Source organism: Anastrepha ludens, chromosome 4 (genome assembly GCF_028408465.1).
Source record: "Anastrepha ludens isolate Willacy chromosome 4, idAnaLude1.1, whole genome shotgun sequence".
NCBI lineage: Eukaryota > Metazoa > Arthropoda > Insecta > Diptera > Tephritidae > Anastrepha > Anastrepha ludens.
The window spans coordinates 29,154,162-29,170,328 of NC_071500.1; the positions used below are offsets into that span (position 1 = coordinate 29,154,162).

General features: G+C 37.2%; 1 protein-coding gene across 1 annotated transcript in view; it reads left to right on the plus strand.

Moving 5' to 3' along the window:
• Window positions 1-16,167, plus strand: part of LOC128861391 (neuropeptides capa receptor) — a 151,063-nt gene that overhangs the window by 70,484 nt on the left and 64,412 nt on the right. The window contains exons 4-7 of the mRNA XM_054099510.1: window positions 11,893-11,983; window positions 12,228-12,427; window positions 12,612-12,782; window positions 14,503-14,547. Of these exons, the coding sequence (XP_053955485.1) occupies window positions 11,893-11,983; window positions 12,228-12,427; window positions 12,612-12,782; window positions 14,503-14,547 (507 nt within the window). The remainder of the gene's footprint in view (window positions 1-11,892; window positions 11,984-12,227; window positions 12,428-12,611; window positions 12,783-14,502; window positions 14,548-16,167) is intronic.

The following is a 16,167-nucleotide window of genomic DNA, read 5'->3' on the forward strand; positions in this document are numbered from 1 at the left end:
AAAAGTTGTTGACCGATCCCCCGAAAGTTTTGCACATATCCTTTTAATGATATTACTTTCTATGTGAATTTAGAAGATTTTGAAAAATTTTCAAAAACTAATTTTTTCGAAGCAAAAATAGTAGGAAATTCGTCCCAAAATCCATTTTTTTTTTTTGAACCATTTTGTTCCGCGAATTTTTTTCCCCGCTTTTTGTGTAATTCATATGGAAATTATGACATTAATAAACAACAAAATTTTTGGATTTTTGAATTCACTGACGCCGATGCCCACCGATTGAGAAGTCCCGCTGCGTCCTTTCTGGAAGAATTAAGTGTACATCCGCCATTTTAAATGATTAAAATAAAATAAAAATTATATTATTTTAATGTATAAATAAACCGTATGCCAATTTCGAAAAAAAAATATAGACTTCTTCATTGTAAATAATTTTAACGAAAATCAGGGAAGGCCGTTTACTGGTATCTGTCCCTTTAATGACTGATTTTGGGGAATTTTCACCACTAATCTACCGTTTACGCAATTCTCTTTCAATTCGGGCTCACAAGCCCTCAATGGGATTGAAATGTGGGCTCTAAGAAGAATGGGGCTTTATCCATTGTAAAGTCACCATTTGGGTCGTTGTCGTGCATGAAGGTGAACCTTAGGTTAGGTTAGACTTGGTTGATCCTCTAGATCGCACATAGCCCACAAATTGATTCATAGTGATACCAAGTGTTAGTATGGATAGTATAGGTATTTTATATTTTTTGTGTAATACACAGTTTGGATAATTTAAGTAGGCTGCTAATTTTTCGAACTGCCACATTTTCTAATTTTGAAAATGATGTAGAACCTAAGCATTTATTCGTGTTTTGCCAAGTGTAGAGTAGGTGTTCCAGAGTTCCTCTCGCGTTGACTTCGTTACATATTGCGCATGCATCGCTCTGCATTAGCTTCAGTTTGGCCACATATGAAGGAGTAAGACAGTGTCCCGTCAGTATCCCCACTTTTAACCACCAAGTTTACACTCTCTCCTGGCAAGAGATAAAATATATTTTGTAGACCTGACGTTGTGTTTGTGCAGCATGATTTCCGCGACCCTGCACGCGTTTGCTCTTTCCCATCTTGATTTCGCTTCTTGAATCATTTGCTGCAGACTTCTTCGGAGAACTTTTTGCTACTAAATCTATTGGGTAAAGGTCGAGTATCTTGTTCAGTGCTGCTGTAGGAGTGGTGCCCATTGCACTCGTTATGCACAGCTCTGAAACTCTTTGTACTTTCTCCAATTTGTTAGCGAATGTCTTCTTTTTCAAACTTGACCACCATACTAGAACGCCATAGAGCATTATTGGTCTTACTACCGCCGTATAAATCCAAGGTGAACTTCGCTGGTAGCTGTAATTATTCGACAGTTTTCAATATTTTTTTATAACTCAGTTTAGTCATAGTGCCACTCGAAGTGTAACCAACCTCAGACCGCTCGTGCAGCTGATGCATGGATCTCAGCTGTCTCTTAGTTAGCTAAATGACAGTCCAGAGTATTCTGCATAAGCGCGCGGAAGCATTTTGCAGAGAGTAAACGCGAAAAAAGAAAACCAGTAAGGGATTTTGAACGTAACGGTGTGATTGCATTTTATTTGGCTGGCATTCACCACCAGCGATTGTTCGTGAGCTCAAGCACCTTAAAGTTAATAAAGCTTTTGTTTATTGCACCACTACTCGTTACAATGATACTGGTGGCATCGCGAAGCGTCACGGAGGTGGTCATCAATAGACTGGAACGTCACGTGAAATGGTTCAAAAAGTGTGGAAGCGACTTGAGCGAAATCCCCAACAAAGTGCCAATCAAATGGCGAAAAAACTGAAAATATCTAACCGTAGCATCCGCCACATACTGAAAAATGATCTCAAAGTATTTTCTGACGACAGAATTTTTCAAATTTAGCAATTCGAAAACCCCCAAACCAGGAGGGCTTATTTGACCTACCGTTCATATGAGAATTTGAGTCATCGATTGGCCACCAGGAGGCAGCACTTGTCACAGGTAATGGTTTGGGTCGCTGTAACCGTAGATGGGCGCTCTCCAATCGTTTTCACCGATCCTGGCGTCAGGGTAAATGCGAAATGTTATCGGGAAGGTATTCTGGAGGTTGCTTTGAAGCAGGACTCGGCACCATCTCACGAAGCTCAAGTGAACCAAGAATGGCTAAAAAACATCGTTCCGAACTTCATAGCGTCCACACAATGGCTCTCAAATTCACCAGACGCGAATTCGATGTATTATTCTCTTTAGGTTATTTTGGAGAGCAAGGTCTGAACTAAAAGATTCACCAGTCTCGAGGCTCTGAAAACAGCCAATGCCCGCGGGTGGTCTAAAATACCTGCAAGTCACATACAGGCAGCTTGCGATTCGTTTCTGGACCTCTCAAGGTCATAGTCAAGGCAAAAGGTGGTCATATCGAACAAAAGTAAATTTATTCGTAATTTTGTATTATTTTCACACATTTTTTACTTGGAATTGAATAAAAGTAATTGTCTAACCTAAATTTATGGGTTTTTTTAATTGGCTACACTTCGAGTGCTGGACCCTGCAGACGGATTGAGAGCTGCACCTTCCCTTCTCTAGAAAAAACTGCGACTATCTGACCCAAATATGTTGAGTTGCGATTCGTCGGTGCAAATTATGTTGCTCCAAAATTCATTCGGCTTAGTGACGTATCCGTTAGTATAATTCAACCTTTTACACGCATTTATCCTTGAAAGAAAGAGCTTTTTTTCTAGGAGTGTACACTCTGTGTTCTTAACTATGCGGAAACATTCTGATAGTTTGTGGTTGTATGTCCACAATTCACGAATTTTTGTGTGATTTAGCAAGTTTAGTTCCAGAAATTTTCGAGTTCATGTTTATTAAATTTATATTTATTCTCTTGGGCACATTTGAATTAACTATGCAGACTTTTCTAGTACCACTTTTTCTAAGAAAATAATGGTTTTCACTATATTTTTTCCGTATATCAAATACTGTCAAATTCTCTTTTTTCAAAATTTTCTGCGATTTACGCACACTTTTCCCTTCGGAATCGTATTTCGCCATAGTTCTTCTAATCACTCGAAGTTTGCTTATTCATCTTCACTCTTGAAAACTGACGTTGCAAAATGTGAGAAATAAAACTAAGTTCTGCAGTTCCATTATGTTAAAATAACGAAATACACATAGCTTACTTACATGTGCTAAAGGGTGTTCCCTTTTTTGTGTGACTTTGAAAAATTATACTATTGCGATTATTACTTAAATAAACGGAGTTACGCTAATATTAAAAGAACAAATCTGCATATTGAATACTTAAAAATTACATTTAATTCAACACAAATGATTTCTTAGAAAACTGTAAATAATTTCCTTATTACATATATTTGAAATTTTGAATATCAGTGCCGCAGTTTCTTTTTGGCTCACTGTACCTCATTTCGGCTACTGCAGAAGTTGCAAGAATGTGGAGGAGGAAAATTCTGTGAGACATCTTCTCTGTCACTGTCCCGCGTGGCATGCCACTAGGCTTAGATACTTCAGCTCATCATTCCTGAATGATATTTACTAGTTTTTTTTTTTTTTTGGTAGGTGGGAAGGTAGGGTTGAAAATGACTTCGCTCTTACAGTAACCGTCGTCTACTGCGTCGAGTGGTGTGGCCACTAAAGCAATCTCTCCTCTCCTTCTGGGGAGACACCCTTCCCGGGACTGCTTTTCGCATTACTTCGAGGGGGACCTGAACGGTATCGATAAAGACCCACGTCAGGGTCCACCATATTTGTAGTCCTGGCTCGTCTTCTTGTGCCTCTATCTGTGTGGCTTTGCTTTGTTGCACTGTGTCGGGGTCTATCTTTTTTTTTTCATAGAGCGTCCTCGATGTATTTCTTTACCGCGCTCCAGCTGTTTTCGCGTTCGGGCATTTTGCTGATTATGTTGCTTAGTGCGATGCCGCCAATCTGCTTCCTCAGTGCAGCTCTTTCCGCGAGCTATCTTTCATAACTATTTGGTAAAAAACGTGTGGTCAACGTCATCGCTCGGCACTTCGCAGTATATGCACTTGAGATCGATTGCCTTGCATGTGGTAGAGGTATATCCGGAAGTGCCCTTGGCCCGAGAGGAACTGAGTTAAGAAATAGTTCACTTCCCCGAAGTTCTTTTGGATCCACTTGCCTATTGATGGAATAAGTTTCGCCGCCCAACTACCACTCGGTTCAGTGTCTCATCGGCTTTGCCACCGCAGCTTAGTTTGGCATCTCCGTTCCGCTAGTGATGACGGGTCTCTTCTTGCAGTCCCCCACATCCATTCGTTCCCGAGCCATGAGGCCGACGGGTATCTTCCACCGCAAAGACCGCAGCGCCAGACGCTGAGTGCCGCTGTTCATTGCATAGCCTCCAGTGATTTGCGCTTGGCTTTGAAGTTTAGCACGATTCTTTATACTTCGCTGCCGTACAGGGGAATTGAGTTTGGCCCACTTAATCTACTTAGCGTTCCCGAGCCCTTTGCTGCTTTGTTAGCTGAATGCCGTATCTGGGCCCAGAGAGTAAGCCTGCAGTCAATTTGAATATGTAGTTATTTTACTACTTTTTGGGTCACTAAAGACGTGTCACCTATTTGCATGAATGATACTAATGACCTTAGGGATATACTCGTATAGTATGTAAGTGTCAGCCTGATCAATGGGTTTGCCTTAAAACAAAATGGTTTAACGAAGAGTAGCAGATAAACTGCTACTGTGGTATCACAATGGATCGACAACGGTCGAAGTGAATTAGTTTAAAGACGGACTGTCACTTCTACCTACTTACCCACCAACCTACCCTCCTACCTACCTACCTACCTGGTACATGTATTGCCTCCCATCTCATTTCAGTTCGACAAAAATATTATCGAGGTCGGATAAAACCGCACTCACTTTTTTGTGTGTTAAGACTAAAATTTTGTTCGTTTCTACAATGCTGCCGGCTATAAATTTCATGTGTTTGAGTTTATTTGATTCTAAAAGTTAACAACCAACGCAAATTACATTTTCCTAAAATATTCGCAGGTGTGCCATAAGTAAAGGGTTTTCCAATAAGGGCTGGTGGATGTTGAAATGGAATAAAATGGCGTTTGCTGTGTGGCACGTAGCGCCGTCCTGCTGGAACCACATGTCGTCTAGGTCCATATGGTTCAATATGGGTCATAAGAAATTGGAAGGACCACCACGTCTACCGAAAAATGGGCGCAATGCGCGCAACGTTTGCGTTAATGAACACTCCTTTTGATAATAAATTTTTATCGTTTGAACGTGCTTTTCAATCGTGGAACTCGCCATGATGATTTGGCATAAAAAACTGAATAATAAACAAAAGATTTGACAGATGTCACCAAAACAAAATCGACCCGCGCCAATTGAAAAACCCTTTATAAAGTTCGGCCCGGACCGAATTAGCCTTCCTTACTTGTTTATAGTACATTTTGCAAATCTGTCGCTGTTTTCCATTTGATGTACTACTTGCATAGTTTTTATATACAGCTGAGTACTTGTAAGCGCGTAAAATTTTTCACTTTACTTTACTTTCTAAAGCCGTTTTGCCTGTAGGGCGCCGGGTGACATTCAGTTTGAACACATACAAATACAGTATAAGTGTGGCTTAATGTAAAGAAAATAAGGAAAAAGAAGTTAGCTACATTTCTAGTATAAAAAATATATTAAAAGCAAAAAGTTAGAAGCTGAGTTTTATGTATTTGCGCGTGGGTCAACGACGTGTAAAAGTAAATGGCTGATAGATTTAAGTTCGGATTGAACCGGGTTTATCCTTCAGTAAAAGTTAAGAGAACTAAGAAAATAAACTTTTTTGTGCAAATTTAGCTTACATAACCAAATTCAGTCATTTTTGAGATGTCACCTTTATTAAATATTTATTTATTTATTCATTTAGTAAATCTAGAAATGCAAGGTTTCTTACAGACTACATAGAACTAAACACTGTTAGTTAGAGTTATACATATTTCGCTACTATTTAAACAATTCATTGAGTGATAATTTGAACTTAAATTTAGATAGCCATAAATCAAAAGCCAAAGAACTTCAACGCCAACTTCATTCAATGTTCTAATCAAAGGGGAAAACAGTTCTAACCCGCTCTGGGAAGAATAAACCATTACTCCTGAGTTTTTTTCGAGGTATTTTGAAACTGAATGCGCTCGAAGAGTAAAGTCGCATTTATGCAATCGAAAGCAAAATAGAGTGGAAAGTATACTTCTTCTACTTTGTAACGATTTTAAATTTAGTAATGAAAAGTATTCATTATATGAAGGAATCGGATCAGTGAAGTGTAAAGATCTGAGTGCAAAACGAAGATATTTCTTTGGAATGCGTTCACGTATGTTGATGTGTCACTGCTGATTTGACCTCCAGTTAAGTAAGTAGTGACTTCTAAGTGTAAGGATTAGTAAAATCGGACGCCGAATGGAGGCAAGTGTAGAATACGAATGACTAAGAAACTTAAAAGTGGAGTCAAAGATTACTCTCAAATTAGTAATTTTTCAAACTGCTCCGAAATATTTATTTAATACATTTAATACAATTTCGAAAGTGATAGTGCAAAGAATTCCATGTCTTGTCCAGCTTGTCTTGTTTTTCTCTTTAAAAGTTGCATTATATTTTATTCACAATAGAAATTAGCTATCGGCAATGTTGCCATAGAAAATTCCCCTAATCCGCTTAATTACACTTGATTCCTAAATAGTTAATCCACTTTAATTACACTTAATCCCTGAGATAATTCCGAATTAAGTCGTGAATCCCGATTAACGCCGCCGTCTGTCTACCCTATAAGCCAAGATCCTTACGTAAACTGCTCAACGTAGTCGGAGTACAGAGGCCAACAAGTTGAGAATGATGGCGAATTGACATTTTGGCGCTTCCTTCATGACTTCGCTTTACGATGTTTGCAAACTTTTTTTTTCAAATTAATTTCCACAACTTGGAAGCATTTTTCTAGCGTTACTGAGCAGAAATGTCAACCAATTTTGCCATTCTTAACTATCGAACTACAGTTATCGACATCGATAGTTTATATGCAGCTAGAAAACACCCGATGCAATGAAGTGTAACTTTGAAGTCGCTCAAAAATCGCGATGATTTTTGACATTTTTTTCTCATACGATGCTAAGTTTTTTCGGCTATTTGAATCATACCATAGGTTTAAAAATCTTTTAGTATGAAGAAAAAAATAATATAATATTTCTACTGGCTCTGATTAAAAAATTTAAATTTGTTTTTCTAAACTGGAAACATTTTTGTGAATTTTGGGTAACGTTTGGAATTTTGATTATAACCCTACAAGACGGTGCTGAGCACTTTCGACAAAATTTCAACACATTTACAAGTATTTTATTAGTCTTTAATACATGCGCATTATCAGAATAGCATATAGAACATTTTTTAATGGGGAAATCAAACATTTCATTTGAAAGAAAAAGGTCTCTCTTTTACCAATAGCAATTTCATATAAGTGAAAAATATATCCACTGTACTTTAAACGCCAAGGCAACTCATTTGTATGCTTATAATGTGGCTGCTCTGAAAAAAATTCTAGTGTGAGTAGATGCTTGGCTAACATTTGAAAATTCGTGAGTTTTAATCTGCGTGGATAAAACACCAATTGGTATGTAAAAGTTTTCTAATGAAAACAAAAAAATATAAATTTTATATATTTTTAAATAAAATATTTTATGACGACAAAAGCTCCTCAGTCTGAATCATTTTAACGAAAATGAGGAGTTTGTGCTGATTACTTTTTGCTAAGAAAATGAGTAGTTTGGCCCATCAGTGCTGATTACTTTTTGAGAACAAAAATGAGAAGTATGATTATTAGTGCTGAGAAGTTGTGATGACGACAATGAGGAGTTCAGTTGTCAGCAGTTATTACATTGTAAGAATAAAAATAATTAGTTGGCTTGCCTTTAGAGCATAGTAGATATATTTTTCAGTTATAAGAAATTGCTATTGGTAAAAAAGAGATAGAATATCACACTGACAAGGGGAAACTATCAGAACTTTCCCATGGCTAGAACGAAAATGTGTAATTGGATGAGGACAGTGATATTATCCTCATGAGTGCTTATATGATAGTCAGCTGTCTTATAGGGATGGTTTTCGTATACACTAAATTACATTGATATAAGAAATCAAAGAAAAAATTATCATAAAAAAAAATATGTATACATATCCCTATATTGTAATTATGTGAACACATACATATGTATGTACACACGAAGTTATGTCAACAAGTGTGGGTATGAAAGAAATAATAAAATATCAGGTAAGTCCATAAGTTCGTGCGTATTTTACCCATAATTTCACTTTTGTACGATTTTTGCATACAAAAAATTATTCGCGGAATATAACGGAACTATTTATATTTTCTTTGATATATTGCGCATTCAACAAGTGATTTTAATCGCGGATAGAAGCACGTGTTGTTAAAAAATAAAATGGAATCTTCGAACGCGTATAACAGGTATATTTTGTATTCTTTTATAAAAGTGGTAAAAACGCAACAACTGCTACTGCAGAAATAAACACTGTTCACGGAGAGGATACCGTGAGTGTAAGGACTCCGCAAAAGTGGTTTTCAAAATTCCGAAGTGGTAACTGCGTCGTGGAGAATGCCCCGCGCGCTGATCGTCCTGAAGTTTTTAACTCCGGCGCCTTGCTCAAACTCGTGGAAGCTGAACCAAATTTGACAGTCGATATGATAGCTCAGAGGTTAAATTCATCGCATGGAACAGTTCACAGGTACCTGGTTCAATTGGAAAAGGTTTCAAAGCTGGGAAAATGGGTTCCGCATAGACTTTCCGTCGCCAACCTTGAGCAGAGAGTGGATGTGTGTTCTCAGCTGTTGCAACGGCTTGAAAATGAAAGTTTTTCGAACCGTATCGTTACTGGTAATAAAAAATGGATCCTTTACAACAATCCTGTTCGCAAACTCCAATGGAACACCAGAACCGACCTCTAGAGATGGCCTTCAGCCCAAGAAGCTTCTCCTGTCTATTTGGTGTGATATGACCGGTATTGTTTATTATAAACTTCTGGAACCAAGACAGACGATAACTGTTGATTATTATTCCCATCAGCTAATGGCGCATCCACCATACTCTCCGGATATTGCACCTTGTGATTATCACCTTCTCCGTGGACTTCAATCCCATATGAGTAACAAGAACTACTCCTCAAAAGAAGCTATAAAAAGGGATATCGAAGCGTATTTTGGCTCCAAGGACAAATATTTTTTTGAGCAGGGAATTACAAATTTGCCTAAAGGTTGGGAAGACATTGTAAGTATTGAAGGAAAATATATTATTGATTAATAAATACTTTAAACATCTTTTTTATTAATTTTAAAACCACCTTTAAAAAACGCACGAACTTGTGGACTGACCGATACTTTTGAGCTTTTGTTTGATTCATTTGATGATATTTTCACATAAAAAATAATTTTTAATGAGCAAACGAAATTCGCTTATTTCCATTTCCACGAAAATCCTCGTAAGCGTGTTTCAGGTGGGTATCACAATAAAACTGTCAAATAAAAAATCGGTCAGAAAAATAGGCTGAGTTCCTTTGAAATATGCCGCTTGGATATAAGTAATCGCTGAGACGGAGGCGTATTTTGGAGAGTACGATAAATCATATTTTTTGCAGGGGTTAAAAAAATGGCCAGAGTATTGGGAGAAGTGTATCTTGCCACAAGGGGACTAAGTTGAAAAATAAAATTTTTTTTTGAAAACTGATGCCTTCATTTCTAACACGGGTACTTTTTAAACCCTCCTCGTATAGTATAATTTTCTTGGACTTGTTCACCCGCACTTTTACATTTGTGCGTAAAATTAATATTTCATTTTATTTTACTTTGCATTTTTTCCACTAGAGAGCTAAATATCTTAGTATTATCCTGCTTATGCTGTAACATTTCCTCAATGAGCCATCTACTATCTACTGGCAAAAGTGGGCAGCCAAAAGGTGTAACGTACTTTTCAAAAAAAAAAAAAAAAAAAAAAGAATACAATGAAAATATGCGTTTCTATTACACAAAATGAAAACAGTACCTAATTATTGACAAAGTTTCGTTGCTGCAGTGAAAAGCTTTGTTCACTTTGAGTAAATTCTCAAGTGGCCGCTAAAGTGTAGTTGTTGCTAATTAGTATATTCATATTTACAGCATTCTTTTGTTACATTTGCAATACTCGATTAGGTGAGACTGGCTGTATTTCTCTGTAAATGGAAACATCGTAATATTTCATGTATTTTTTTTTTTGTTCTTCTTTCTTTGTTTCTAACTTGATTGTTATCTTCGATAGTAAAAGTACTCGCTTTACGTTGAAAATAAATAAATAGAAGCGAAGGAGAAAATGATTTAACAAAAACGAAAAACAGTTCCACCCATACTTTCACGTTTCAATATTTCCCATAAGCCGATTTTGTAAATTTTTTCAACTTTTTCTGCGAATTTTCATTTTCTGCTTTACCTTAATGGCCTCAAAATGCTTTTCGCAAAATGGCACCTTAAATAGTGGGGGCAGCAAAAAATCTCACTGGATTCGTATCAAGTGAATAGCGTACGGAATGATATTTTTGAACAAATAATAGCTTACAAGATGAGTTGTGGGAGCACTCCAAATGTTGCACACCGCCCACTCCTGCCTTAAGTGAATATGAATGGAAAACATTATGATCGGACCAAGCGAGGGTGTACAACGATTCAGCACGACGAGGATATAAATATTAGAGTGTCCATAACTTAAGTCTAGGTTTTTGCCCGGATATATCAATCAGTTTTTCCTGCAATGTCCACGGGTGTCACATTTAGCATAGCGTTGAGTGCTAGAGTAGGAGTGATCCACTGATTCCAATGAGATCAGATCTTTGAACCCTGCAGCGAGTTCCACCATACAAGGACTCTGCATAACAAAGCTGGATTTATAATTGTGAAGTGATCGATGAAGTCGTTGCATTTACAACAACAACATCATTGCTAGCAACGTTAGAAGAGAGGGAGGCAGCATCAGCTTCTATGTTAGAATCATAAAAAATAAGCTGCGGCTTTCGAAAGTATTGTATAAAGTGGATTTTGTGCATCGACTCATCACTATGAATAACACACGAGTCTATCACCGTGATCCTAAATCAAAACAAGAGGTTAAAGAGTGGTGCGAACCTGGTTCTTCGGCTCTGAAACGAGTTCGTGCCTAGAAATCGGCTAAGAAGGTAATAGCATCAGTTTTTGGGGCTGCGAAAGGAATTTTGCTTGTGAATTACTTGCAAATTGGCAAAACAATAAATTCTGAATATTATTATAATCTTTTGAGAATAGCTGAATTAAAAAATTCGTGAAAAAAGACGCAGTTTGCAAAAGAAAAAAATTATTTTTCATCAGGACAATCCACCTGGTCACAAGTGCTTTTTGACAGTGGCTAAAATCTATGAATTGGAGTTCGAGTTGGAGCATCCATCGCATTCACCTGATTTGGCACCTGATGAAAGTCGCATCTGTTTCCTAAACTAAACAAAAAAAAAAACATGCGTGGAAAGCATTTTCCATTAAATGATGAGGCCATAGCAGCTGTCGAAGCGTATTTTGCAGCCCTTCCAGATTCTCACTTCATTGATAAAATTCATAAATTGGAATCTCGTTGGAATAAGTGTTTGAATGTTCAGGGAGACTATACCGAATAATAAAGTTTGTTTCAAATCATAAAATTGTGTGTTTCTTATCGAACCGCAAAACTTATTGAACAACCTAGTATTCAAATAAACTATACTTGCACACACCTACAGCTACAGAATGTTAAAACGAAGATTTAATTTTTTTTATTCTCATCCTCATAAATCAGGTTTGCCTGCGGAAATATTCTTATATTGGCACCAATATCCGTACTTGTTTGGATTGCCCTTCTGTAAGATGCGCGCTTATATTTCAGAAGCGTAAGTACTTAAAAATAATCACGTTACATCTGCATATACATATATACGATTACATCCGCCCCATACGCACCTTCACTTGCTTGCATGCACTTCCACTCATAAATGCACGCGGAAAGTAAATATAATTCATTCACAAATTAACAGTTGTTAATATGATGTTGTTTTTATTGTTAAAACATTATTTTTGTACTTTTTGAGATGTGCAGTTGCTATTTGTGTAACTTCTTTTTGTATTTGTTTTCAGTTCGACGTACGTCTCCGTACTCACCATAGTCGCGTTCTCTATGGAACGGTTTCTCGCCATTTGCCATCCGTTGCATTTGCATGCGATGATCGGATTAAAGCGCGCTGCTCGCTTAATTGCCGCCCTTTGGGTTGTCAGTATGATAAGCGCCATTCCATTTGGTATACTCACGGACATTCAGTACTTGGTTTATCCCTTAAGTAAGTATATATAAATAAATAAATGCAACTGCCTCAGCTACCATAGCCGATAATCCGATTTTCTTTAGATTAGACTTTACAAATTTATTGCTGAATATTTATATTAAATTATTTTTTAAGTATTAAGGATTAAATCTGCCATATTTATGTGTATAAGTAAGTTTCTCTTTTTTTCTCCAAACAGCTAATGACACAATACCAGAGTCCGCCTTTTGTAATATGGTCCATTATCCTAATAATTTTCCATTATTCGAGCTATCGTTCTGTGTATTCTTTGCCATACCGATGTTAATCATAATGATCTTGTATCACATGATGGGCGCGCAGATACGGTTTAGTGCAACGCTGCAATTGGGTGAGTAGATCAACTAAATATTTACTGAAATATATGTAGGTAAATCGGCCATCATTTCCAAATACCAGTACACGAGCAACAATTAAGCAATCGGCTTAATTGCATGAGAAAATTTTTATATGAAATAAACCTATAATCTTTACATCCGAGGCTTTGTTGGATTTTATGATGGGGAAGGAGTTTAACGTGGGGAGTCTCAAGCCTAGCGCACATTCAGATATCCTGTGTTGATTCGCCTTCTCTCACTAGCTCGCTCCCAAACGGATGTTCGGGAGTTATACAAAGGATACTTGGGAGAAGCCGGTAAGTTGTGGGCTGCTTGAACTGTATACAGAAGAATCGTTCTTGTTACTCCCAAGGGCATGTCAATGTGGGACTTTCGCCAATTGCGTGGACTTCATCCGTAGACTTGAAAACCAACGGATAATCTCTCTTGCCAGCAAGTGTTACTTTGGACTAAGCAAGCAATTGAGTAGTAAAGACCTCTAGCGACGAATAAGACTAACACTTTATAAGTGTCTCATTATCTCTGTTCTATTGTTTGCGCAGAAGCTTGAGGTATCCCTTAGACTGTTTAAGAGAAAGATTTTTTAAACCAAAGCACCTTGGTAACTGCGAGTATCGTAGGCGATGGAACAATGAACTGTATGAGCTTTACGACGAAATAGACATAACGCAGCGAATAAAGATCCAGTGGCTACGCTGGCTGGGTCATGTCGTCCGCTCTGGCTCTGAAAGATTTCGATGCGGTACCAGCTGTTGATAGCTGAGCAAGAGGAAGGCCTCCTCTGAGAAGGACTGACCTCTGAAGAAGGGCTTGGCTTCACTTGGTGTGTCCAACTAGCGTCGGTTAATACGAGAAAGAAACGACTTGTCAAACTCGGTCAAAATCGCGTAAGCGGTTTTCATGCCAACTAAGAAGAAAAAAAAGATGCCTATATTGTAAATGGAGTTCCATCTGAAATAACGAGTCCACTGAAGTTTCGTAAACAGCACCAGCTCGTGAGCATTCTCAGTTTAGCCTTGATTTTATGAGTATTATGAGTATTTCAAACCTCTTTTGGCTATATTTCAAACCTCTTTGGCTATATTCGGATTTCGTAGCCCCATAGTTTCGCGCTAGCAAGCCTACCTTAGCCTTACCTCTTCGCTCTTAAGCTTCTCCTTGATGTTGTGTTGTCCCATAGCAAGATAGGAATCGGGTCCTATTAGCAACGAGGCCGCAGCGTCACTCGCCAATGCGTCCGCTACTTTGTTTCCAGTTATACCCCTGTGTTCTGGGACCCATATTAGCCGGCTGCGATTGTGCGTTCCTAGTAGATTTGGTTTCTCGATACACTCACGTACCAGTGGCGGCCTAATCTTACAGGATGATAAAGCCTTGAGTGCCACCTGGCTATCGCTCAGAAAGGGAATTCGCTTATTCCGGAAATTTCTTGCTAGGCTTATGTCTGCACATAGACAGTTGGCACACACCTACGCTTGGGAAATGCTTAAAACCTATTATAGTGCAGGGCAGAATTGTGTATGGTGTTGATTTTAGCCGACTGCTTATGTAATGCTGTATACTTATTTGAAAAATTACAGACATAATTTAAAAATAACCTCTAGTTGACTTACTTTTGTTTTTCATATCTTTAATTCCTCCATCATAATTAACAGTTTAATCTTTTAATTAATATATTAATTCTGTAAACGTTTATCTCTTTCTTTTGTGCAGGCGTTCAACGAGTGCAATCGCGAAAAACTGTTATACGGATGTTATGTAAGTGTAAAATAAATTTTTCTCTCACACCTCTACTCACACAAATAAGCAATGTACTCTGCAACGAACCACATCAAAATGGTAGTAACCATGATGGAAAGAATAATGAGGTGGCGCCTATCGTGGTCCCGTTACTTTGCGCTCAGCGAATTTGACAACTAGTTACGTGATTTTAGCTGCAGTATGGCCAGATTACCATTTTCGTAACTTGATTTATCATTTTTTTTTTGTTATTTTTATTATTTTTTGTCTCGGAGTTTTAGTTCTTTCTTCATGACATTTTTCTAGCTGTTCTAATTAAAATGTCATGTTTATAATTTTGTAAAATATACATTTTTTAATAATTATTTAAATAATTCACTCAGTTTTATTTAGCTTTACTTTTTTTTAACATCTGGTGGCATTGCCCGCGAGTGCAGGTGCTGTTGGTGTTCTTCTGCTTTCGGCAGTCAAATCTCTCTCTCGCTACTGCAGTGTTGCCTAGCTTTGGATATAAAAACGCATTAAAATGCCCATTCAAAGAAAATAACCCAACAAATTTTTATTGAATCACTTAAAGAACTTTGTATGCGTGACAAATTGTCTTTAAAATGTGCGTTTTTTTAAATAAATGTGTCATGATTATGTACAATTTAATTTATGAGGTTTTTTTGTTAAGCGAGACTCTTTTGTTAAGGGAACGACTTTTTTGCTATATTTGAAGTTATGTAACTAGATAAGGTACTCTTTTTGTAAAAATGTCAGTATGGTTTCTTTAGTATTTTCTGGTATTTTCTTGTTTATTTTTACAATGAATATAACTCTTAATGTCCTATGTCTCACTAAGGATTGATGACCGGAAGAAACGATTACACCTCTATGGTTTTAATTCGCATTCAATAAATTCAAAGGCTTTTTAAAATGTGTAAAAAGGTTTTCAATCTTAAGAAGAGTTGGGAGTGGGGCATTTAATATTTTTGCATAACCTTAAATGGAGCCAAAAATTAAATTTGCACTTTCAAATTATCAAATTTTATAAGAGTAAAAAAAATTTCATTAGCACTAAAATCTTCTCAGAGATCTGGTCACATTGCCCATGATTGCGGTTATTGTTGATGTTTATGAATATTCGTTTCTTCTTTGAAATGTGCGTTAATAAAAACAAACGGTAATAAACGTTTTAGTGAATATTTACGCAAAAATAAGATAATTCGTGAAAGTGTACTCGTATAAGTGAAAAATAAGAAAACATAAAATGTGCAGTGAAAAATTGTGCTAGTAAGAACCTCAATAAAGCGTGTGATATAAGCTTTTTTATATTTCCAAAGGATGAGGCGCTCTGCAAATAGTGGATGCATTTCTGCCGGCGAGGAAATGCCTTCAATCCAAAAACGAGCTTTATATGTATGAAGCATTTTCCTAGTGATAGCATTGAAAACCAACTAATGTTCGATATGGGTAATGTATTAATGTGTAGTTTTTAAAACTTACAGTTTCGGTAGCTTTAAATGAAACGCAAAAAGAAACAAACACGAAACTTCAAAATTTTCGCATTTTCGGTATAAAAAAGCACTAAATTTATTGCGAAGAGCAAATGCTTGGCAATACTGCACAACTCAGCAAACGTGACGTCACGTACGC